The sequence below is a fragment of the Talpa europaea genome (assembly GCF_964194135.1).
Source record: "Talpa europaea genome assembly, chromosome: 14".
NCBI classification, from domain to species: domain Eukaryota; kingdom Metazoa; phylum Chordata; class Mammalia; order Eulipotyphla; family Talpidae; genus Talpa; species Talpa europaea.
This window is the reverse complement of record NC_140082.1, coordinates 69,575,966-69,598,257: the sequence shown is the minus strand read 5'-3', so window position 1 is coordinate 69,598,257 and position 22,292 is coordinate 69,575,966. Positions and strand designations below refer to the sequence as shown.

Sequence of the window (22,292 nt, the reverse complement as noted above, 5' to 3'; positions counted from 1 at the left end):
GTAGTTATAAGAATTTTTAAAACACGAGTCACAACATGACATTATTTGTTGTCTAAGAGAGCACAGTAGAGGATTAACCTTGTCCTTTGTGTCAAATCCTGGGAAGTAAAGTTTAGTCCTTGGAACATGCAGCCTAGGAGGAGTGCCTTTATTTGGAGCCTTTAGGCCATGCCAGCATCTATGCTAACAATGTGATTTAGGCTGAGGAATGGGGAGGCTTGGGCCATGTAGTATCAGCTTAACTTCCGGGAGCATTAGAGACTAAGATCAGTCATGTAAGTGATCAATCCACCATGTCTGTGTGACTAAGTCATAATAAATCTCTGGATACCAACCCTCAGATGAGCAAAGGGTTGTCAATTTTCCACATATATCATTGCTGAAAGAAACAGGAGGCACTGTCCACACAGCTCCACTGGGAGAGGGCCAATGGGCACAATGTATGTTTTCCCTTGGCTGATTTCTGTCTGTATCCTTTCAATGTAGTATATCATAATTGTGAGTTTAACAGGTTTTTATGAGTTCTGTGAATCCTTCTAGCGAATTACTGAAACTGAGGATGGATTTGGGGTCTTCCAAACTTGTAGTTGGTATCAAAGAAGTGATGGTCATGGGGGCCTTGGGACCCTGAACTTGTCAAAAGTATCAGAGGTGATGATGGTCTTGGAGAGTCCCAAACATGAATCTGGTGTTAGATGGAAGAGTGAACTTTGTACCATAGAATGTTTTTTTTCACTTAATATCTATTCACATCTCTCAGAATTACTGTTCTATATCAGGCCTGCTCCATCTCTCTTCTACAGGACTACCATTCCATGCAATTATTATTCAGAGAACACTGTTCTGAACCCCACAGCTTACTCAGGATCAGGCTGAAGATGTTGAGTGGAACCAAATGAGGCAAATGATGCCATCCTAAACAATCAATATAAGGCAGAAAGATGTAGAGGCAAGTGTTGATGTGTGTGTATGGTCAAGAAGAGCCATGGACGTGTTGAAGAAGCAATGTAGGAACACTTGCTCTTTCAGAATTCAAGGTGTATTATAAAGTTTTAGTAATTAAATTAGTATAGTACTGACATGAAGATAGAGCAATGGAACAAACCAGGGAGTCCTGATATAAGACAACAGAATAAGGAACCTCATTACTCATGAGGGAGTAATATATTAAAACTGACCGCTATCACCATCTGATACTACAATATCCACCAGATGGCTAAAATATTGACAATACTAAGTGTTGGCAAGGAGTACTAAGAGACTCATACACTTGATGGGAGTCTCGGTTGATACAATCACTTTGGAAAGCTGGCAGTACCCACTAATGCTGAATATAGGCATAGCCTATGACCAACCAACTCCACTCTCAGGTATGGAAGTACCTCCAACAGAAATATGTACATACATTCACCAAGAGGTATGTTCTAGAATGTTCATTCAGTACTATTTGTAACAGACTCAGGGGGAACAACAACAAAAAACCCTACTGAAATTCCATGAATATCATAATGTTCCAATCACAGTCAACTCATATATTAGAACAGCAGGAAGCAATGACAGCAAACTAAAGTTACATACAACAAAAATGCAAGTATTTCCATAAATATAACATAAATGCAGTTCAACTTCAAACAATACTTACTCTATAATTCCATGAATATTTCACGGAGGCAGTATAATCTCTTATGGAGATAGAGATTGTTGGAAAATTGGATTGGGTTTAGATAGGGATGTCTTAAAAGACAACCCTATCTGATTTCTTTTTTTTTTTTTGATATATAGTTTTAACTATTTATTCTTTTTTTAAATTTTTATATTATTTTATATATTTTTACATCATTTTTCATTTTTGCACAATGGATGCATTTTCATCTTGGTTATATTCCCCTCCCCATACAATTCCCACTCCCCTTATTTTGACCCTACTCCCTCCTCTCCTCGCCCCCCTCCCATAGTGTGTCTCTGGTTTATAGTTGCTTGTTGATTTTGATTTTTACTTTATTATAATTAGTCTTTTTCCTGGTCCCTTCTTTAGGTTTTCTAAATTCCTGGTATGAGTGAGGCCATCCGGTATTTTTCTTTTTCTTTCTGGCTTATTTTACTGAGTATAATCCCTTCCAGCTCCATCCATACTGGGGCAAATTGCCTGAGTTTATCTTTTTTGATTGCTGAGTAATATTCCACTGTGTATATATACTACATCTTCTTGATCCAGTCATCTATTTTTGGGCATTTGGGTTGTTTCCAGGTTTTACCTATGGTAAATAGTACTGCTATAAACATAGGGGTGCAGGTGCTTTTTGGAATTAATGTTTCTGTGTCCTTTGGGTAAATACCTAGGAGTGGAATTGCTGGATCATATGGAAGCTCCATCTTTAGCAGGTTGAGGAATATCCACACAGCTTTTCTTAAATAAACTTTAAAGTCTCTTTCTACTTTCTGCAAAGCAGACTTCACTTTCAACAACAGAAGGGAGAGAACTCACTTGGTTGGCTGAGTTAAGTTCACAAGAAAAGTGAAGAACAAACTACGCATCAAGTGGGACTGTGAGTGGAAAGGAACTATTTCAGCCACCGCACCCTGTGAACTGGAAATGTGGAGAATAGTGCAGGATTCACAGTGAAGGTGAGCAAATGGCTCCGGGCACCATTGGAGAAAAATAAAGACTCCCAGGAGACCTACAAACAGCCCAAGTCCAGCCTGTAAGCTTGTGCGGAAAAGTGGCGCACTTGAAAAGCATATGCTGATCGGGGCTGCCCATGTCCCCGCGTCTGAGACCTAGGCTTGTGGGGAGACATGCGGGGGCCCTCATTGAGGTGAATGTCCCTCACTGAGTAATCAGAAACCAGGTGCCCGGACACGGGACTGGGGTGCAAAAAGCACCATTTCTGCAGACACTGAACTGGGCTACAGCCCACGTCCTGGACCTGAGGGCTTTGGGAACTGAGACCCAGGGCACGAAATTCAGGGCATGGGATCCCCACGATGGTGGGGCACAAGGCAGACACAGCACCCCCACACCGTTGAGGCTCTCCATGCCACTCCCACTCTGTTCCCCTGGAACCACGGGGTGAAAAACTGTTCCCGAAGGACACTAGTAAAGATCTCTGGCGCCACCTGGCGACCAGAAAAAAATCACCAACACCCTATAGTTGGAAACCAGGGATCACAGAAACACCCTCAGGTGTAAGGAGGGAAATAAGGCGTAGAGCAAGACCCCATCCTGGAACTGAGAGCTAGGCACAGGATCTGGGGTGTGGGACACGCCATAAACAGCGGGTACTGTACAGGGTGACAGCCAGCGTTTTGGATTTTATAGCCCTGGAATTGAAACCTAGAGTGCAGACTTCAGGGCATGGGATTCATACAGCTGTGGTCACAACACCTGTTAGAACACAGGGCAGACACAGCACCTGGCTTGATAAGAGCCCCTGTGTTGAGGTGCTCCCCTGCCCCCCCCCCCACCTCTGCTACTCAGAGAACCACTGGGAAAAAGCACAGGTCAGCAAGTACTGGTCTCTGGCGCCACCTCCTGACCAGAACTAAATCACCGACTAGCTGATTCCCTGTTGGAAATGAGTAAATACAGAGGGAGGGAACTTTAAGGGAGAGAGTCCAACAACACAGCATCAATACCCTGGTGAAGTTTTGGCCTACCAGTGCTGGTCTCAATCTGGAAAACAGTTTCCAACACCCCTAAAGGAGCACTCCAAAGAGTAGCCCGCCAACACCAGTGGCACAACGTCCCAAAACAAAGAACTAATTAGAAAGCAAACAACGAGGTGAAGAAAAAATATAAATAACCAAACAAGCCAGCAGAAGGACACACCACAAAAAAGAAACACAGTCACCAGAGCTCAATGATGACATGGAAGAACTTCTCGGCCTATCAGATAAAGAATTAATAATCATCCTGATTAAAAAGTAGAAAGAAAATGAAAGGGAAAAAAATGAGTTGAGACAAATAATCACTGAACAGAAGAATGAAATTAAGACCTTAAGAAAGGAAAGAAAAGAAATGCAGAAGATAAACACATTACTAGAAGAGATAAAGAACTCTGGGAAAAGCAATGAAAACAGGATCGATGAAATGGAAGAACGGATCAGTACTATAGAAGATACAGAAATAAAAAGAGCCAAAAGAGAAAAGGAGAGAGAAGTGCAAATGAAGCAGTATGAGGAGACTCTTAGTCAATTATCAGACTCCACGAAGAGAGGAAATGTAAGAGTTACAGGCATTCCAGAAGGTGAGCAGAGAGACAAAGGAACTGAGAAATTATTCAAGGAGATAACCTAAGAAAACTTACCAAGCATGATAAAGGAGATGAATATAGACATACAGGAAGCGAGAAGAACTCCCAATTACCATAATGAAAAGAGAGCTACAGCAAGACACCTAATAGTAAAGCTTGCAAGAGTCCAAGACAAGGAAAAAATGATGAAACCGGCAAGGGGGAAGAAACAGATAACTTAGAAGGGAAAACTAATCAGATTAACTTCTGACTTCTCTGAAGAAACATTACAGGCAAGAAGAGAATGGAGTAGCATATTCAGCAAACTTCCAGACAGCAAATGCCAACCAAGAATACTTTATCCTGCAAAGCTCTCCTTCCTCTATGAAGAAAAAATATGGACCTTCTCAGACAAACAGAAACTTCAGAAATTCATTACAACTAAACCCCCACTCCAAAAAATTTTACAAGAAGTCCTAGAGCCAAAACCAACAGAGGAATGAACAGGAAGAACAGAATAAAGCAAGGAATAAAATCACAAAAGAGACAGACAAAATGGCAAACACAGATGCCAACATATCAATATTAACTCTAAATGTAAACGGATTAAACTCAAAGTAAAAAGACAGAGAGTAGCAGACTGGATTAAAAAACAAAATCCAACCTTCGGCTGTCTCCAGGAAACACATTTAACCACAAAAGATAAACACAGACTGAAAGCAAAAGGGTGGAAAACAATCCTACAAGCAAATGGACCATAAAAGAAGGCAGGAACAGACATACTTATATTAGAAATAGACTTTGAATTAAAGTCTTTGAAATAGACTTCAAATTAAAAAAAGTAAAAAGAGATATAGATGGACACTACATTATGATCAAGGGGACAATACATCAGGAAGATATAACACTCATCAACATATACTCTCCAAATGAAGGGGCACCAAAATATATTAGACAATTATTATCAGCTCTGAAAACAGATATTAAAGAAAATACATATATAGTGGGAGACTTCAATACCCCACTCTCACCAATGGACAGATCAATGAGACAAAAAAATAAACAAAGACACTAGAGCCCTAAATAAAGACACAGAACTCATGGACTTAACAGACATCTATAGGACACTGCACCAAAAAAATCTGAGTACACATTATTCTCAAGTGCGCATGGATCATTCTCCAGAATCTATCACATACTGGGCCACAAGACAAACATCAACAGATACATGAAAATCAAAATCTTTCCAACTATCTTCTCCGATCATAAAGGCATCAAGCTAGAAATAAATCATGAAAAGAAAACAAGGAAACTTCCCACTTCAGGGAGATTGAAATCCACACTACTGGAAGACCACTGGACTAATGAGGAGATCAAAGAAGAAATTAAAAAATACTTTGAGTTGAATGACAAGGAGGATACCACTTTCCAGAATGTATGGGATGCAGCAAAAGCAGTAATAAGAGGAAAATATATAGCAATGTAGGCTCACATCAACAAACAAGAATGAACTCAAAGAAACAACCTAACCTCACATCTCAAAGAACTAGAAAAAGAACAACAAAAAAACCCCTAAAGCCAGTAGAAGAAAGGAAATAATAAAAATCAAAGCAGAAATAAATGAATTGGAAATTTAAAAAAAAATCCAAAAGATCAATGAAACCAAAAGTTAGTTTTTTGAAAAAATAAACAAAATAGACAAACCTCTAGCAAGGCTCACAAAGAAAAAAAGGGAGAAAACACGTATAAATAGGATTATAAATGAAAGAGGAGAAATCACAACAGACTCAGTAGAAATCAAAAGAATAATAAGAGATTACTGTGAACACTTATACGCTAACAAATTTAACAACCCAGAAGAGATGGACAGATTCCTAAAATGATATAATCATCCAAAGCTGGACAAAGAAGAAATAGAACAACTAAACAGACCAATTACAAGCATCAAAATTGAAGCACTCCCCAAAAACAAAAGCCCAGGCCCAGACGGGCTCATAAATGAATTCCTCCAAACGTTCAGCAGTGAATTAGTGCCTATCCTACACAAATTCTTTCAAAAAATTGAAAAAGAAGGAATACTACAAAATACATTCTACAAAGCCAACATTACACTAATACCAAAACCAAACAAAGACAGCACAAAAAAAGAAAATTATAGGCCAATCTCCCTAATGAATACTGATGCAAAAATCCTCAACAAAATCCTTGCCAACAGAATCCAAGGATGCAGCCATAAGATAATTCACCACGACCAAGTAGGATTTATTCCAGGGACACAAAGATGGTACAACATCTGAAAATCAATCAATGTAATCCAACATATCAACAAAAGAAATATAAAAACCACATGATAATATCCATAGGTGCTGAGAAAGCATTTGACAAAGTACAACGCCTATTTATGATAAAGGCCCTTGAAATTCTCGGGATACAAGGAACATACCTCAGCATTATAAAGACCATCTATGTCAAGCCCACAGCCAATATCATTCTCAATGGTGAAAAGCGAAAGCATTCCCATTAAGATCTGGAAAAGACAAGGATGTCCACTCTCACCACTGCTTTTCACTATAATACTGGAAGTCCTAGCCAGAGCAATAAGACAAGAGAAAGACATACAAGGAATCCAAATAGGCAAGGAAGAAGCCAAACTATCACTATTTGCAGATGATATGATAATATAAATAGAGAACCCCAAAACCTCCACAGAAAAACTAATTAAACTAATCAATCAGTTTAGTAAGGTGGCAGGATACAAAATCAATGAACAAAAATCAGTAGCCTTCCTATACACAAACAATAAATCTGAAGAAGAAGAAATCAAGAAAACCATTCCTTTTATTATTGAAACAAAAAAAATCAAATACTTGGAAATAAACCTAACAAAAGAAGTAAAGGACCTATACAAAGAAAACTATAAAATACTGTTAAAAGAAATAGAAGTAGGGCCTCCCCGGTGGCGCAGCGGTTGAGCACTGGGTTGCGAAGCTGCCCGCAGCCTCTGCATCGCTGGTTCGATCCCCGGCTGCTCCCCGGCCACCAGAGGAGGGTCCCACATGGCGCGCAGACCTCTCCTGCCGCCCGCTGCTCCCCTCAGCAGTGTACTTCAGTCCTTCTGCCTGCTCTGCTCCCCGCTCTGGCTCTGGTGAATTCTCTCACCCTCCCGCGCTTCTGACTGTACCCAGTGCATGTATAAATGAAACAAACGAACAAACAAATAAATAAATAAAACATGCCTCTATTAAAAAAAAAAAAGAAATAGAAGTAGACACAAAGAAATGGAAAGACATCCCCTGCTCATGGATCGGAAGAATTAACATTATCAAAATGGCCATCCTACCAAAAGCAATTTACACATTCAATGCTACTGCAATTAAAATTTCAATGTCATTCTTCAAAGAAATAGAAAAAATGTGGATGAAATTCATATGGAGCCACCAAAAACCCCAAATAGCCAAAACCCTCCTGAAAAAAAAAGAAGGGAATGGAGGCATCACACTCCCAGACTTCAAACTATACTATAAAGCCATAATAATCAAAACTGCACGGTACTGGAACCAGAACAGACACATGGACCAATGGAACCGAAAAGAAAACCCAGAAATAAACCCACAGATATGGTCAACTAATCTTTGACAAAGGAGCAAAGAATATGCACTGGGGCAAAGAAAGTTTCTTCAATAAATGGTGCTGGGAAAACTGGGTCGCTACATGCAGAAGAATGAAGCTTGACTACTACCTCACACTATGCACAAAAACAAAACCAACTCAAAATGGATTAAAGAACTAGACATAAGACCTTAAACCATAAAATATATAGAAGGAAATATAGGCGAAACACTACATGACATGCACCTCAAAGACATCTTTACAGATGCATCACTCAAAGCAGTGATAGTGAAGGCAAAGATAAACAGCTGGGACTACATCAAATTAAAGAGCTTCTGCACAGCAAAGAGACAATAACCAAAATAAAGAGAAACCCCAACGCCTGGGAGAACATTTTTGCACCCAACACTAATGATAAAGGACTGATCACAAAAATCTAAAAAGAGCTGATGAGACTCAACAAAGCAAAGAAAATAATCCTGTCAAAAAACGGGCAGAAGAGATAAAAAGAAACTTCGAAGAGGAAATACAAATGGCCACCAGGCATATGAAAAATGTTCAACATCACTTGCAATCAGGGAAATGCAAATCAAAACTACCATGAGATACCATCTCACACCAGTGAGAATGGCACATATTAAAAAAACTAGCAACAACAAATGTTGGCAAGGATGTGGAGAGAAAGGAACTCTCCTGCACTGTTGGTTGGAGTGCAAACTGGTCCAACCACTATGGAGAGCTGGGTGGAGATTTCTGGACCTACTAACCATAGAGCTTCCATATGATCCAGCAATTCCACTCCTAGATATTTACCCAAAGGACACAGAAACATCAATTCCAAAGAGCACCTGCACCCCTATGTTTATAGCAGCTCTATTTACAATAGCTAAGCTTTGGAAAACAGCCCAAATGCCCAAAAATAGATGACTGGATCAAGAATATGTGGTACATATACACCATGGAATATTACTCAGCATTCAAAAAAGATAAACACATGCAATTTGCAGCAATATGGATGGAGCTGGAAGGGATCATGCTCAGCGAAATAAGCCAGAAAGAAAAAGAAAAATACCGGATGGTCTCACTCATAGCAGGAATCTAGAAAACCTAAATATGGACCAGGAAAAAGAATAACTATAAAAAGAAAAAAATCAAAATCAACAAACAACTATGAACCAGAGACACTCTTTGGTGGGGGGAATGGAGGGACTGGGGTCAAAATCGGGGTTGCAATTGTATGGGGAATATAAATATAAAAGAAAAAGTGAAAAAAAAAGTTCACAAGAAAAGTAAGAAGACAGGGCCTCCCCTGGTGGTGCTGTGGCTGAGCACTGGTCTGAGAAGCTGCCCGCAGCCTCTGCAGCATCGGTCCGATCCCCTGCCGCCGGCAAGGGTCCCACATGGCGCGACAGACCTCTCCTGCCATGCCCGCTGCTCCCCTCAGCAGTGTATTTTGTCAGTCTGCCTGTTCTATTCCCCACTCTGGCTCTGGTGAATTCTCTCACCCTCCCGCGCTTCTGACTGTACCCAGTGCTTGTATAAATAAATCTTAAAAAAAAAGAAAAGAAAAGTGAGAAGACAAAGGTTCAAATGCCATCCCTGGAGCAGAGGGCACCAGAGGTTCTATCCCACATCTCAAGAGTCTATTGGGGAAGCTTCTGTGGCAGGTATGGCAGAGTGCTGAGCCCCACCAACAAGTGAATCGCCAGGTGCACAGAAACCTCTAACTTGGAAATGTGTCACTCAGGCCATTCCCACAAAGGCACCAGTTGAGAGCCACTGCTTGATGGCCAGGCAAGGTGTCTGGGTGACTACCCGGAGTGAAGACAGCAGTCCACACACAGGCTGGCTCAGACTTAACAGCTCCCAGCCCATCCCTTAGCAGCAGTGTCAGACATATGTAAGGAAGGGTCTTACATTTGTAAGTTGGGGTGGGGTAGGAGGTGGGGGGAGGTGCTGTGCACCAAGGCCTCTCTTCCTGTAGGCCTTGAGTGGGCTCCAGGGAGCTGTGCGTTACTTCTAGTTCTCTCAAGATGCTTACTGGGGAGCCAGGGTCAGAAACTGCTCAAGGCTGGTAGGTGGGGAAATAAATTTCATCTGCCACGCAAATTTGATGCAGGGGTAGCCCTACATTTTTCATGAGTAGTCAGCTGAATTCAGGGTAGTGTTTGTTTTGAGCATGTAAAAAACTGCTTTCTGGGGAATCGCCATGATCAGTCTGGCACTAGAAGTTGCTAGCAATGATTTTGCGACCTTTCCATATGGTCTGGCAAAGATCGATGCATGTGCTGAAGCTGCTGTTTTGCATTTGCCTGTCAATTCTGTGACCTAAAGCAGCTGTTACCTCCATGGCCCCTGTTCAGAGGGCACCATCTCTGGGCTCCCGGAACCCAGGAAGTGATGTCAGGTGACTGGTAAAGAAGCTGTTGGGGTCTGTTCCCCTCAGCACTTAAAGGGGCCCCCAACTGCAGCTGCCCAGCTGTCATCTTACAATGGTAACTGACTCATTTCTGTCATTTATCTTTGCTGCATCTGACCTGACCTTATTTCCTCTGGATTTTTCCCCCCCTATCAAGCTATGACCACATTTAAGTTAAAGAAATATTTTTAGGGCCTTCCTGGTGGCGTAAGGGGTTAAGCACCACACTGTGAAGCAATCCGCAGCCTCAGCAGCATAAGTTTGATCCCCAGCCAGCCAGGGAACTCACATGGCACAGCAGACCTCTCCTGTCTCGCCTGCTGCTCCCCTCAGCAGTGTATTTCAGTCAATCTGCCTGTTCTCTTCCCTGCTCTGTGTCTGGTGAGTCCTCTCACAGTGCCCCCGCCCCCCGCCCAGCATCTCTGGCTTGTATGCATAAATAAATAAATCTTTAAAAAAAAAGAAATATTTTTATAAGAACAAAACCCAAACTCATATTGAAGCCACAAGGGAGGGGACTGTGAGAAGCAGGGACTCCTGCAAAATGAAGCATAACTAAGACATGCTAGTGGTCCTGGAACCAGAGGAGAGATCCCCGTCTGCTCCTTCCCATCTTCAAAGATGGAAAATGAGAAGAGTATATCTTAGGGGAACTAAATCCCACATGCAAAACCTTGCCCTTGCCAAAAACAGTACAGGCTGCTGTTTCTGATAATCCATGTCTAAGGTGACAAGGAAGACATTTTTGATGATACAAAATAAAAGAAGGAAAAGGATTCTAAACAAAACATTTTTATAGCATCCCTCTGTTTTGGGGGAGCTTCTAGGGCTGGGAGAAAACTCCCCTAAAGAGGAAAAACTATGAAAAAGGGGGATGACCACCCTGCTTTTGAAAAAATGCCTGCAACCCACAGTTTCAATGAATAAAGGATTGTCTTTTCCTGCCATCTTTACCACCAGCTTCAGATCATGAGTCAACTTGGGTCTTTTAATTAAAAATTTAAATGTGGGCCTCCCGGTGGCGCAGCGGCTGAGCATTGGGTTGCGAGGCTACCCGCAGCCTCTGCAGCACCGTTTCAATACCCGGCTGCTCCCCGACCACCAGAGGAGGGTCCTATATGGCGCGCAGACCTCTCCTGCCCCCCGCTGCTCCCCTCAGCAATGTACTTCGGTCCTTCTGCCTGCTCTGCTCCGCTCCCTGCTCTGGCTCTGGTGAATTCTCTCACCCTCCTGCCCTTCTGACTGTACCCAGTGCTTGTATAAATAAATAAATAAATCTAAAAAAAAATTTTAATGTGATAAACTTACATTGTACTTGTCCGCTAGGAAGCTCAAAAACCTTTCTAAAAGCAAAAATTTCACGTTTTATAGCAATTCTGGTCAGGTCTACAGGAGTCAAAATATTTTAGTAGTGGGCCTCCCCGGTGGCGCAGCAGTTGAGCTGAGCACTGGGCTGCGAAGCTGCCCATAGCTTCTGCAGCGCCGGTTCAATCCCTGGCTGCCGGTGAGGGTCCCACATGGCGGGCAGATCTCTCCTGCCGCACCTGCTGCTCCCTTCAGCAGTGAACCTTGTCAGTCTGCCTGTTCTGCTCCCCGCTCTGGCTCTGGTGAATTCTCTCACCCTCCCGCGCATCCCAGTGCTTTTATAAATAAATAAATCTTTAAAAAATATATTTTATTAAGTACCTAAAAATAATGTTTGCTGGATGAATTCATTTTTTCCCTGCTGCACTCAGGGGGGGGTGGGGTAAAGCATAGAAACACAGCAAGTTAGGGCTGTGGTAAGAACAACTCCCCTGTGCACTCTTATGACCTTCAGCCACAGCCAGATAATGAGGGAAGACAGAGACAAGAAGAGCAGGAGGCAAGGTTCCCTGACTGCACATTGAAATTACCTTGGGAGCTTTAAGAAATGTGTATGCTTGAGCTTCGCTGCCAGCAACAACTAAAATGAAATGAAATCTCTTAGAAAAAGTTCCAGGTACTTTTATTTCTAAAAGTTCCCCCAGGAGAGGCTGACAAGCAGCCAGAGTAGCATACCACCACCACGGAAAGAATGCTGAACTGGTTTTAATCCCATTTATTTGCCATGTGACTTGTGGAAGTCACTTAAATTCTACAGGCTTTTGTTTCTTTGTTTGTAAAATGACAACACTGACATTCTCTGGAATTCTAAGAATTAATGCTCTCCCACGATCTCTATTACACACCAGAGAAAATCATGTTCTCTTCTCCCTTGCAAAGCAATTAAAGCAATATCAGACCATATCCCTGCATACACGGGTCTCAAACTCTTATTTTGTGTAAGAGTCAGTTGGGAGTTTTAGAGGAAACACTCAGAGTCCTTGGCTTCACGCCTCACCTTCTCACACAGGTCTGCCTATGTACTTTGAACAAGTTCTTGCTGCCTTGTTCTGGAAGTCTTTAGCACATAGTTTGGGAACCAGCACCCTGCATGAGCAGGCCGATAAGGTCATTCTTGCCTGTTTAAACAAGGTGACTTCCATGGGGTATGGGGCCATTATGATATGTCACCTCCCCCCAGGCCCCAGGGAAAATTCTCTTTTGGCAAGTGAGATGAGCATACTGGAGAGCACAGAACTGGATGGATCTGAATTCCAACCCTGCCACTCATTACCTGAGACTGTGAGAAATTTAGCCTGGGAGCCTCCACTTTCTCATCTGTAAAACAAGGTATAGAACCTACTTTGTTGGGTTGTTGTAGTAATTAGAGGATAATGAATGTAAAGCACAGGTATCCAACACAGATGGCAGATGCTTCTTTTAAACACTGCAGTCTTGTTGAGGACGGGAAAAGAGAAGCGACGGATATGCTGACTGGAAACAGGTGTGTGTGTAGGGGGTGGGCCACGTGCCAAACATGGAGACTCGCCTTTCCTGATGGGGTAGGGGTAGGCTCTGCACTGGTGTCTGGGATGTTCTCTTTCAGATGCAGCCCTGTCTGAACCCCAATCTATATCAGTGTCCCCAAAGTGCAGAACCCCAGACAGCCAACCCAATTCACACCGCTTGGTAGAAAACTCATTCTTGACTGTAGACATCACTGTTAATTGCAAGCAAAACAAGGATAAAATATGCAGTGGGCCAAGGCCAAGGTGGAAGGAACAAGTGTGCATGTGCTTCTTTTTGTGGGAATGACTAAAAATGGCTGAAGCCAACCGCACTCGGAGCCCAGATGTCAGGATTTGGGATCCAAAGTCCACAGGAGCCCAAAAGGCAAGAAAAGGTCAGAGGAAAAAGATCAGCAACTCCTGAAGAAGTGCTCAGTGTCATGGCCATGGACAAAAGCCCACCTGAGGGATACAAATCTTACCTGATAACCTGTCTAAAGGGGGTATCGGGTAAAGAGAGAAGCAAATGGACTCCCCCACACCAATGGCCAAGTGATGAAAGAAGACAAGCCCAGAAGCAGCCATAGGACACAGAGACCAGGAGAGGACTCCCCTCCTGCATAAGAACTACCTGCTCAGACATGCAGGTGACATCTGTCTGTGGACCTGATCACCGTGTACATGGTGGCTATCACTCCTGGAGAGCGGGATCTTCCCCACCGAAGCATGGAAAAGCCGACAAGGTTGTTCTTTGGGTGTCAGGAAACAGTTCACAAGTCCCAAGCCTGTCATCATGGCCCATGGTCACAATCTCCACTGCCCCCCAATTAAGGTAGCCCTGTATGTTGCATCAGGGTGTCACAAGGGGCTACGCCACAGGCTGCAGGAGTGGGGGGGGCTCTCCTTATGGGGGTGGTCTTTTGGGAGTTCATTAAATGCGGCATTTAAACAATTCTTTTTACCTCTTTCTTGGTCCTTCTGCTCCTCTCCAGCTCAACCAGAATTGACTGGGCAATTAGCGGAAGGACTCCCCGAAGAAGCTGTCTGTCTGTTCAGTGAGTTTATTCTCAAACTGGCCAAGCTTTGCCACAAGCTCTCACACAGGACCCGCCATGTTAAGCTGGCCTGGAACCTGCTCTGGAATCCGCACACCTAAGTCAGCGGTGGGGCTCTGGTTTCACCAAATCCTCTCCTATTTGCTTAATATTTATTACCTGAAATTGACTTGAGCCGAGTGACCTAAGCAGCCATGGACTATTTGCAGAGCTGCTCAAAAGAGATGAGGAGAAAAGAGAAAGGTTCCCTCCACCTCTGAGGAGCTGCGTGCATTAGTCCGCAAACATTAAAAGCCCATTTCATCAGAATTTAGATCGGCCACAGCTCTAGTTGTGCCTCCTCCACATCCATATGTGTGCACTCCAGGAGAGGGAACACCGAGAAGAAAAGGTGTTTCTGCCCATGAAGCAGGTCGTCTATACCCAAAGGTGCTCCTGGGATACCCCGAATACACCAGAAGCTGACATTCCTGCTAAGGATCTGACTTTAGCACCCATGCACCCTCCCTAGCAAGGAGCTCCTAAGAGCAGAGGGGTTAGGTGTGTGGAACATGGTCATACCACCTAAGGCTCTGGTCCTGCCCAGGAACTGTGGACAATTATTTATTTAGTTCTGTATTTAAAAAACAAAACTTCCATAGCTAGTATAGCCCAAGCCTGAAGAGCTAAGATGCATTCTATCCCAGCCATGCCAACAGATGGTTCAGTAATAAAATGTTTCCATTAATATTGATATTAAGTAGCTTTTGACAAGATGCGGGCTAAATCTTCTCCCCTCCTCCCAAATAATACTGGTTCATAAAATAAGTGGATGTGAATTAATTTTATTTTAGTCTTTTTGGGATACATATCTTCCTTGACTTACAATGGTATTACACGCCTGAAGGACCATCCTAATTTTAAGATAAATATTGTAAACACTGGCAACACAGGACCCTGGAGAGCATGGGTGGTTTACCTGGGGATCCTGTGGCTGACTGGGAGCAGCCCAGCACTACCAGTTCCACAGGGTCTGATGCTAGCTGGGGGTAAAAATAAAAATTCATAGTATAGTTTCTATTGCATGATATCACTTTTGCACCATCTTAAAGTAGGAAAAAAAAAGTGAGTCAAACCATCATAAGTCAGGGACCACCTCTATTTAAGTTTTAAATATTCTACTTTATGGCATGCAAACCAGAGCCTCCATCACCACAGCATTGCCCCTGCCCCTTGTAAGACTTTCAGGCAGGAAGAGCATCATTCCATGGCCTGATTTGACATTCACTGAGTAAGTGTTTATAATGTGACTGATATTTATATAAAGTCAAACTCACTTTACCTCTACCTTTTCTGATGATGTGTGGAAAGAAATGTATTTCCCAAGGAAAGTGTGTCCCAGCATACCTAGTTGAGTGGTTCTAGAAAGGAAAAGGCCTAGGTGGGGGCTGTCAGCCTGACCTTGAGTCATTGCATTTATTGTCAGGTGCACTGTGCCCACAGGATATATTTTAAGTTTGTTGCCAATTCCAGGGTCTCCTCTCCACCACACCAGTCACCTCTCCTTGGACATTCTCACCTCTGCTTGCACAAATGCAGGCTGCCATCTTGCAGAAAAAGGGTGAAGAAGTATCTCTATGTTAGAGACTTTTGTGCCATGAAATTAATTCATTGCATGTGTCATCAGTTCTACAAATCCAAATGTCTTAGATTCAGTTAGCTTGGACTCAACAATTTAGGCAGGGATAAAAGACCATGGGAAAGGGGAGATGGCTAGCACATGTGGCAGAGTGAAGTGGAGAATAAAAGAGGGACATACTACTCGGCCATGAAAAAGACGGAATCTTGCCACAGTATGATTTCACTCATTTATGAACTATAAAGAAATAGAAAAAGGAATCAAACAAGCAAAATAAAAAACCTTCGACTTTGACAACAGAATGGTGGCTACCAGAAGGGAAGCAGGAAGGAGAGTGAATAGATGGGGCAGGACCGGTGGGTGACAGATGGTGACTTTGCTGGTGGGTGGGTGAGAGGTACGCAGTTGCTGAGGTGAGGAGTACACTGGGAACCCAAACAGTGTTGGAAACTAAAGTAATCTCAATAAATATTGATAGAAAAATAAAAAAAATAAACACACACTGCACAAACAAAAAGGGAGAGAGAGGAAATCTGTGTGAATACATAGGAAAACATTCGCCTAGTACCACCTTGCTTCTGTAGAGCATGTTAGTGCTATAAAGCATTTTACAGCATACAAGCTTATTAAAAAATAAGCATATGAGCTTATTTTAGAAATCTGCCTGACAGCATGGCAGACTGGAGGGGGTCCAGGCGACAGTGACAAGACCTGGGCTGGAACTAGCTAGCCTATTCCGAAGTCATCAGTTAACTCTGAGATGACTCTGAGCTTCTCTGAGACTCAGTTTCTCTGTTGGTTAAACAGAAACTAAATCATTGTCGATGCTGAAATTGCTTTACCAGCATGCGGCTGCATAATTGACAGTGGGGCTTCTGTGACATAAGGAAAGTTAGACCCAACCTCGTGGAGGAAAACGCTGATGTGGGACTAGTTATGGATCTGCTTGCTCATCAGCTGTTCACCTTGACAAAGAGGGTGAGCTTCTCTGAGCCTCTGCTTCCTAATCAGGACGTGAGGACAGTAAAACTCATCTTGGAGGACAGCTGTACGTGTTTGAGGAGACAATGAATCAGTAGATCTGAAAGCATTATTAAACTTCAATGATCTGTTAAAACGTGGTAACACACCATGTCCTACTATTACCACCACACAGAATTTCATTAGCCTTCTGAGACTTACCTGACATGGGAAACAAATGAATTCCTCAGCCCTTACTATCAATATTTGCTCAGCATAAATCCTGATCTGAAGAAAAGGCCATTTACAAATCAGGGGAAAGTTTAACTTTTTCACAGCCTGACATCCACAACATAGATTGGTAGGGGCCCCCTGCAAACCACATAGACAAAAGGTTCAGGACATGGACAGAAATGGCTTTTCTACTATCATGGCAACCAAAACAACCTCTTTTATACACACCTTGCAAAGACCAACAAAATAACCAATAGTCCCAAAAATAAATACACCATCATACTTAGGAAGGCGGTACCTGTTCTTTCAGATTTTCCAAAATGATCACTGGAGCACACCATCAAGACTGGGCTGTGAAGTCCTGGACCCTCCTTTGCAAACACAGGCTCTTGTTTTATATGATTCACATTATACTCATGAAATTGTCGACTCACCATCACCACCCCCATACACACAGCCCTTCCCTGCACACTCAGGGCTGAGTTGAGAGTAATGTACTTGGACCTGTACAGTAGAAGTCTTGCACTCCAAGATGAGCTTTCATTCCCTTTCTTGGAATTACTATATATTATTTGGTACAGGCTTAGAAGGAACCTCATCTAAAGAGGAATAAATCTTCTACCCTACTCCACCTCTATTTCCTCCCCCAGGATGGTAAAATCACAACAGGTCTTCATCTCTGGACAATATTCAGAAAGTCTTTTTTTTTTTTCCCTTGCTCTCTGAGGTTCTTGAGTTTGTCTGCGTTTTAAAAGCACTAGGAATCACAGGCCATAGATTTTAGCAGGGAAGTCTATATTTTAAACCAAACAAACTTTTAATTAATAGAATGTTATGGAAACCACAGTTTTCATGGGCTGCAAGTAAAAGGGAAAAATAAATTTCTTTTTTAAAACCTTAATTTTGTATAATAATTTTGGCTTAAAAACAAACCCTTGAAACCAAAGTCAAAGATGGCAAATAGTTGAAGGATAAGACACCATTTATTCATCTCTTATAATTTCCCATAAGGAGGAGCAGAATAAGTATTTGATAAATACTTGTCAAGTTAAATTATGTCAAAAGTTTCAGAAAGAAGATATTCATTAAATCAGAATATGTTTACATATCATTATTATAAAAGTTCCTTCCCCAAACAAAATTAATAATGGTGTTAAGAGAAAATGAAGTTCATTTCTAATGAACTGAACAAACTATAAAGTCTATGCCTCACAGAAATTTGGGACGAAACTTAATTCTTGATTCATGCTGCTTCTTCTATCAGCCTTGCTGACCCTCAGAGAATTATAATCAACAACCTGGAGTTCTAATTAGTTAACCTCAATACATTCTTTCAAACTCTAAATGTAGATACACAGAGTAAAAACAAACAACATATATATGTGAGTGCACAAATACACACAAACATACACACAACTGTTTCAACCAACAGATTTAGGGATAATTGCTAGAAGTAAATGAGTATCTTGTCACGACCCATAAATTGCTAGAAATAAATGTCTGCCTTGTCAATCTGTCATTGCCTACCAGGGTTTTTTTCTCTTCTTAAATGAAGCACATCTACCACAGTTCTGATTAGTAGTAATTGATTTAATCCTCTGAGTAACATGCATCTTCTGTACCATTATATACAGTTCTTGCCCAATATATTTACTGCACTTTTTATTGAGTAACATGGAAATGAGTGCTGAGTTGGCAGGCCTAAATAAATAGGCCTAATGTTCTGAGTTGCTCTCTCACATTGACAAAAATGGTGATAAAGTGGATCCTAATTGAGACAGAGAAGTAAAAGGACCACTTCTAATGTTGAGATGAATTTAGCCCCAACTGGAGTCTGCATCACATGCTCATGCTTTTCTGGCAGCACGCAGGGTTGGCCTTGAATCAGAGTGGCCCAGAGCACAGAGCCCTCTAACACAGTAACCTCCTGGCCCTGCAGTTGTGGCAGAGCAAGCTGACCATGTGAGCAGCTGCCAGTGGGGTGGGAGGAAGTGTAGTGGATATAAGCATGTTACCTTCTTGCACACAGACAGGTTTATCACTTGGGATCCAACCTAGGGTTCCATTAAGATGTTTCATACACAGTCTCTTTGTAGAGCCCTTCAGCCTGAATCCGTCTTGGCAGTGAAATCGGGTAATAGAGCTTTCAAAGAAAACCCCTCCGCTGGGTGTCCTGAAGCCATTCTCGGGCACACCTGGGTCAGCACACACCTGAAGGTCATCAAACCCTAAGATGACAGAGAGAAGAAAAGGTGCTTCTGAATATATTCTTCCAATGCCAAGGATCTTTCTAAATAGCTGATACTGCATTATTTCATACACAGCAGACCTAACTACACCAATAAGAAAGCCAAGACTACAACCATTCTGATGCACAGCTCACACTCTTTTTTTCTTTTTCTTTTTAATTGAGGTAAAATTGGGTTACAGCACTGTGTATGATTCAGGGGAATAAGTTGACACCTCCCCAGATGCATGTCACCATGCCACACCTGACCAAAGCATCCACAGTCCCACACAACAGAACACTGGGCTCCACTTTGGCTCTCTACTTTGTTCCAACTTCCACTCTCCCTCTCCCTCTACTAGCCTCAATTCTACAGGCATATTTCTAGACTTTGTTTTGGTCTAGTTTTGTCAGTTCCCTTGTTTTGTTTCTCTGTATTCCAGATATGAATGAAATCATCTGACTTATTTCACTAGCATAATCCCCTCCAAGTCCATCTATGTCATCACAAACTGCAAGCATTCATCTTTTTTATATTTGAGTAGTATTCCACTGGGTATATAAACCACATCTTCTGTCACTGGGCACATAGGTCATTTCCATAACTTGGCTATTGTAAACAGGACTGCAGTGAACATAGGAGTACATGTATCACTTTGAATTAGTTTTTTTTTTTTGCATTCTACTGTATCATGTGGTTGATCTATTTTTACTATTTTGAGGAACTGCTATACCTTTTTCCATTTCCACCAAGAGTGTGTGAGGATTTCTTTTCTCCACAGCTTTGTCAGCATTTGTTATTTCTGGGGTTTTTTATATGTGTCATTCTTACAGGAGTGTGGCGGTATCTCATTGTGGTTTTGGTTTGCATTTCCTTGATGATAAGTGAGGTTGAACATTTTTCCATGTTCCTATTGGTCACCCATATGTCTTCTTTTGGAGAAATATGTATTTGGCTCTTCTGCCCACTTTTAAATTGAGTTGTTTTCTTTTTATTGAGTTGCATGAGTTCTTTTTAGATCATGGATATCAGCCTCTTGTTGGATGTACATTTGCAAATATTTTCTTCCATTCAGTGAGGTGTCTTTTTGTTTTAATGACATTTCTTTCACTGTACAGAATCTTTTTCAGTTTGATATAGTCCCATTTGTTTATTTTTGCTTTTGTTTTTGTTGTTGGAATCAAGTGCTCAAATACAACTGAAGCCAATGCCCAGAGTGGTTTTACTTATATTTTCTTCTATGTATTTTGTGGTTTCCCATCTTACATGCATGTCTTTAGTCAATTTTGAGTTGATTTTTGTGTATGGTTTAAGAGAGCACTCTAGTTTCATTTTCTGATGTTAAAAACTGTGGCTGTCCAGTTTTCCCAGCACATTTGTTGAAGAGATTTTCCATTCTCCATTGAATAGTCTTAGCTCCTTTATTATAGATTAACTGTACATAGAAATATGGGTTTATTTCTGGGTTCTTAATTCTATTACACTGATCTGTGTGTCTATTGTTATAGCAAAACCATACTGTTTTGATTACTATAGCTTTGTGGAATAGTTTGAGTCTGAGAGCATGATACCTCCATTCTTTATTGTCATGATTGCTTTGGTTAGGCTACCCACTTGACCTGTTGCTTTGGGGCCCTCCTCCTCCAGAAATTGTTTCTAATATGTCCTGAAATCCTCTATTTTTCCTTTAGGAATTATTGATTTTGTTCTACTACAGTCTATCTGTGAGTATATGGAGGAGGTGAGCACAGTATTTTTACTCTGCTACCACTTTGCTGCTCTTCTACTTTCTGCTCTCAGACAGGGCACATTAGAATTTTCAGTTCCATGGCTAAGTCAGTGCTTGAAGGAGGTTACAGAAGTAGGGAGATGAAAAGTAAACCACAAAAGCAAAACAAGATGTCTCAAGACAAGTACCAAAATTTGAAGGGAGCTGAGTTGGGAGAACTGCTCGGAAAGTGGTCAGAAAGGATGAGGGAGGAGATGGAGTCTGAGCTCCACTATGAAGGACAGGTTAGATTACAACTCTTTGTGGAGGGAGGCACGGGTGTCATTCTAACTGGGGACTAGCAAGAGCAATGACCAGGGACTTGGGGGAATGGGCTGAGTTTGGGGGCAGGAAGTAGACATGAGAGTTATAGAAATGGTGTTCTGGGGACACCTACCTATCCCTGTCCTCACTCCCATCTGCTGGGCTTAGTTCAAGTTTCTCCTCCTCTGGGTGCCTTCATTCCCTCACTCCCCCACCACTCCCCTTTTTGTTCCCATGACTATAATATGAACACAGCTCTGCAGTGAATTATTTAGACAATGATCACCTCTCCCTTCAAAGACAGGTCCTGCAACTTATTCATCTTTGTTCCCCAGAATCTATCATAGCGTGCCTGCTAGGAAGTGCTCCATAAATGTGTGCTGGATATATAAACAATTGGAAAGGGAGATGGGACATCACGGGGACCTAGAAGGCAGGGCTAAGCAACGAGGCAGGTGTGGGAATATGGGGCATGGAACAGGGCAGGGAGTATTGGCAGGTCAAAAAAAAAGCAGCCTCGGGGTTAACTGAAGGAGAGAGAGCCTAGAAATTCAGCCCGAAAGCCACAGCAATGGTGCAGGTAAGAGGTGATGTACCTGAAAGGGCAGGTGAGTGCTGGAGACAGCGAGGACAGTTCATGTGTGCAACATTCAGATCCAGGTGCCCTGACAGCTGGAGTGAAGACAAACCCAGAAACAAATATGTACAAGCAGGTTGGGGGAGGTCAAGACCAGTGTCCCCCATGTGTCTAATACTCCAAATGTACCCTCAAAGGGCAGGGATGCCAACAGAGAGGTGTAACTCCTCAATGCCATGAAGGCATTCCATTCCATTTTCTCCCTCACAAAATCCATCAACAAATCCTTACTGAGAGGTACTAAGAATAGGTATGCTTCTCCACTCCTGCCCCTAAGCAGCTGCTGGGGCCAGGTGGGGTTGGACACCAGCAACACATCGCAGAAGGGAAGGAATAGCCTGGGCCAATTTATAAAATCCCTACCCAGGAGGCACAATCATCAGGGCTCTTTGGAGGCTCAACTTGTTTCCGAGTGA

At 42.3% G+C, this 22,292-nt stretch overlaps 1 protein-coding gene across 2 annotated transcripts in view; it reads right to left on the bottom strand.

Moving 5' to 3' along the window:
- SUSD4 (sushi domain containing 4) overlaps window positions 1-22,292 on the bottom strand; it is a gene marked incomplete at its 5' end in the record, with an annotated part of 132,157 nt that overhangs the window by 46,244 nt on the left and 63,621 nt on the right. For both annotated transcript variants that reach the window (XM_084253805.1, XM_084253806.1), the window contains one exon: window positions 18,995-19,207. In XM_084253805.1, the coding sequence (XP_084109931.1) occupies window positions 18,995-19,207 (213 nt within the window). The remainder of the gene's footprint in view (window positions 1-18,994; window positions 19,208-22,292) is intronic.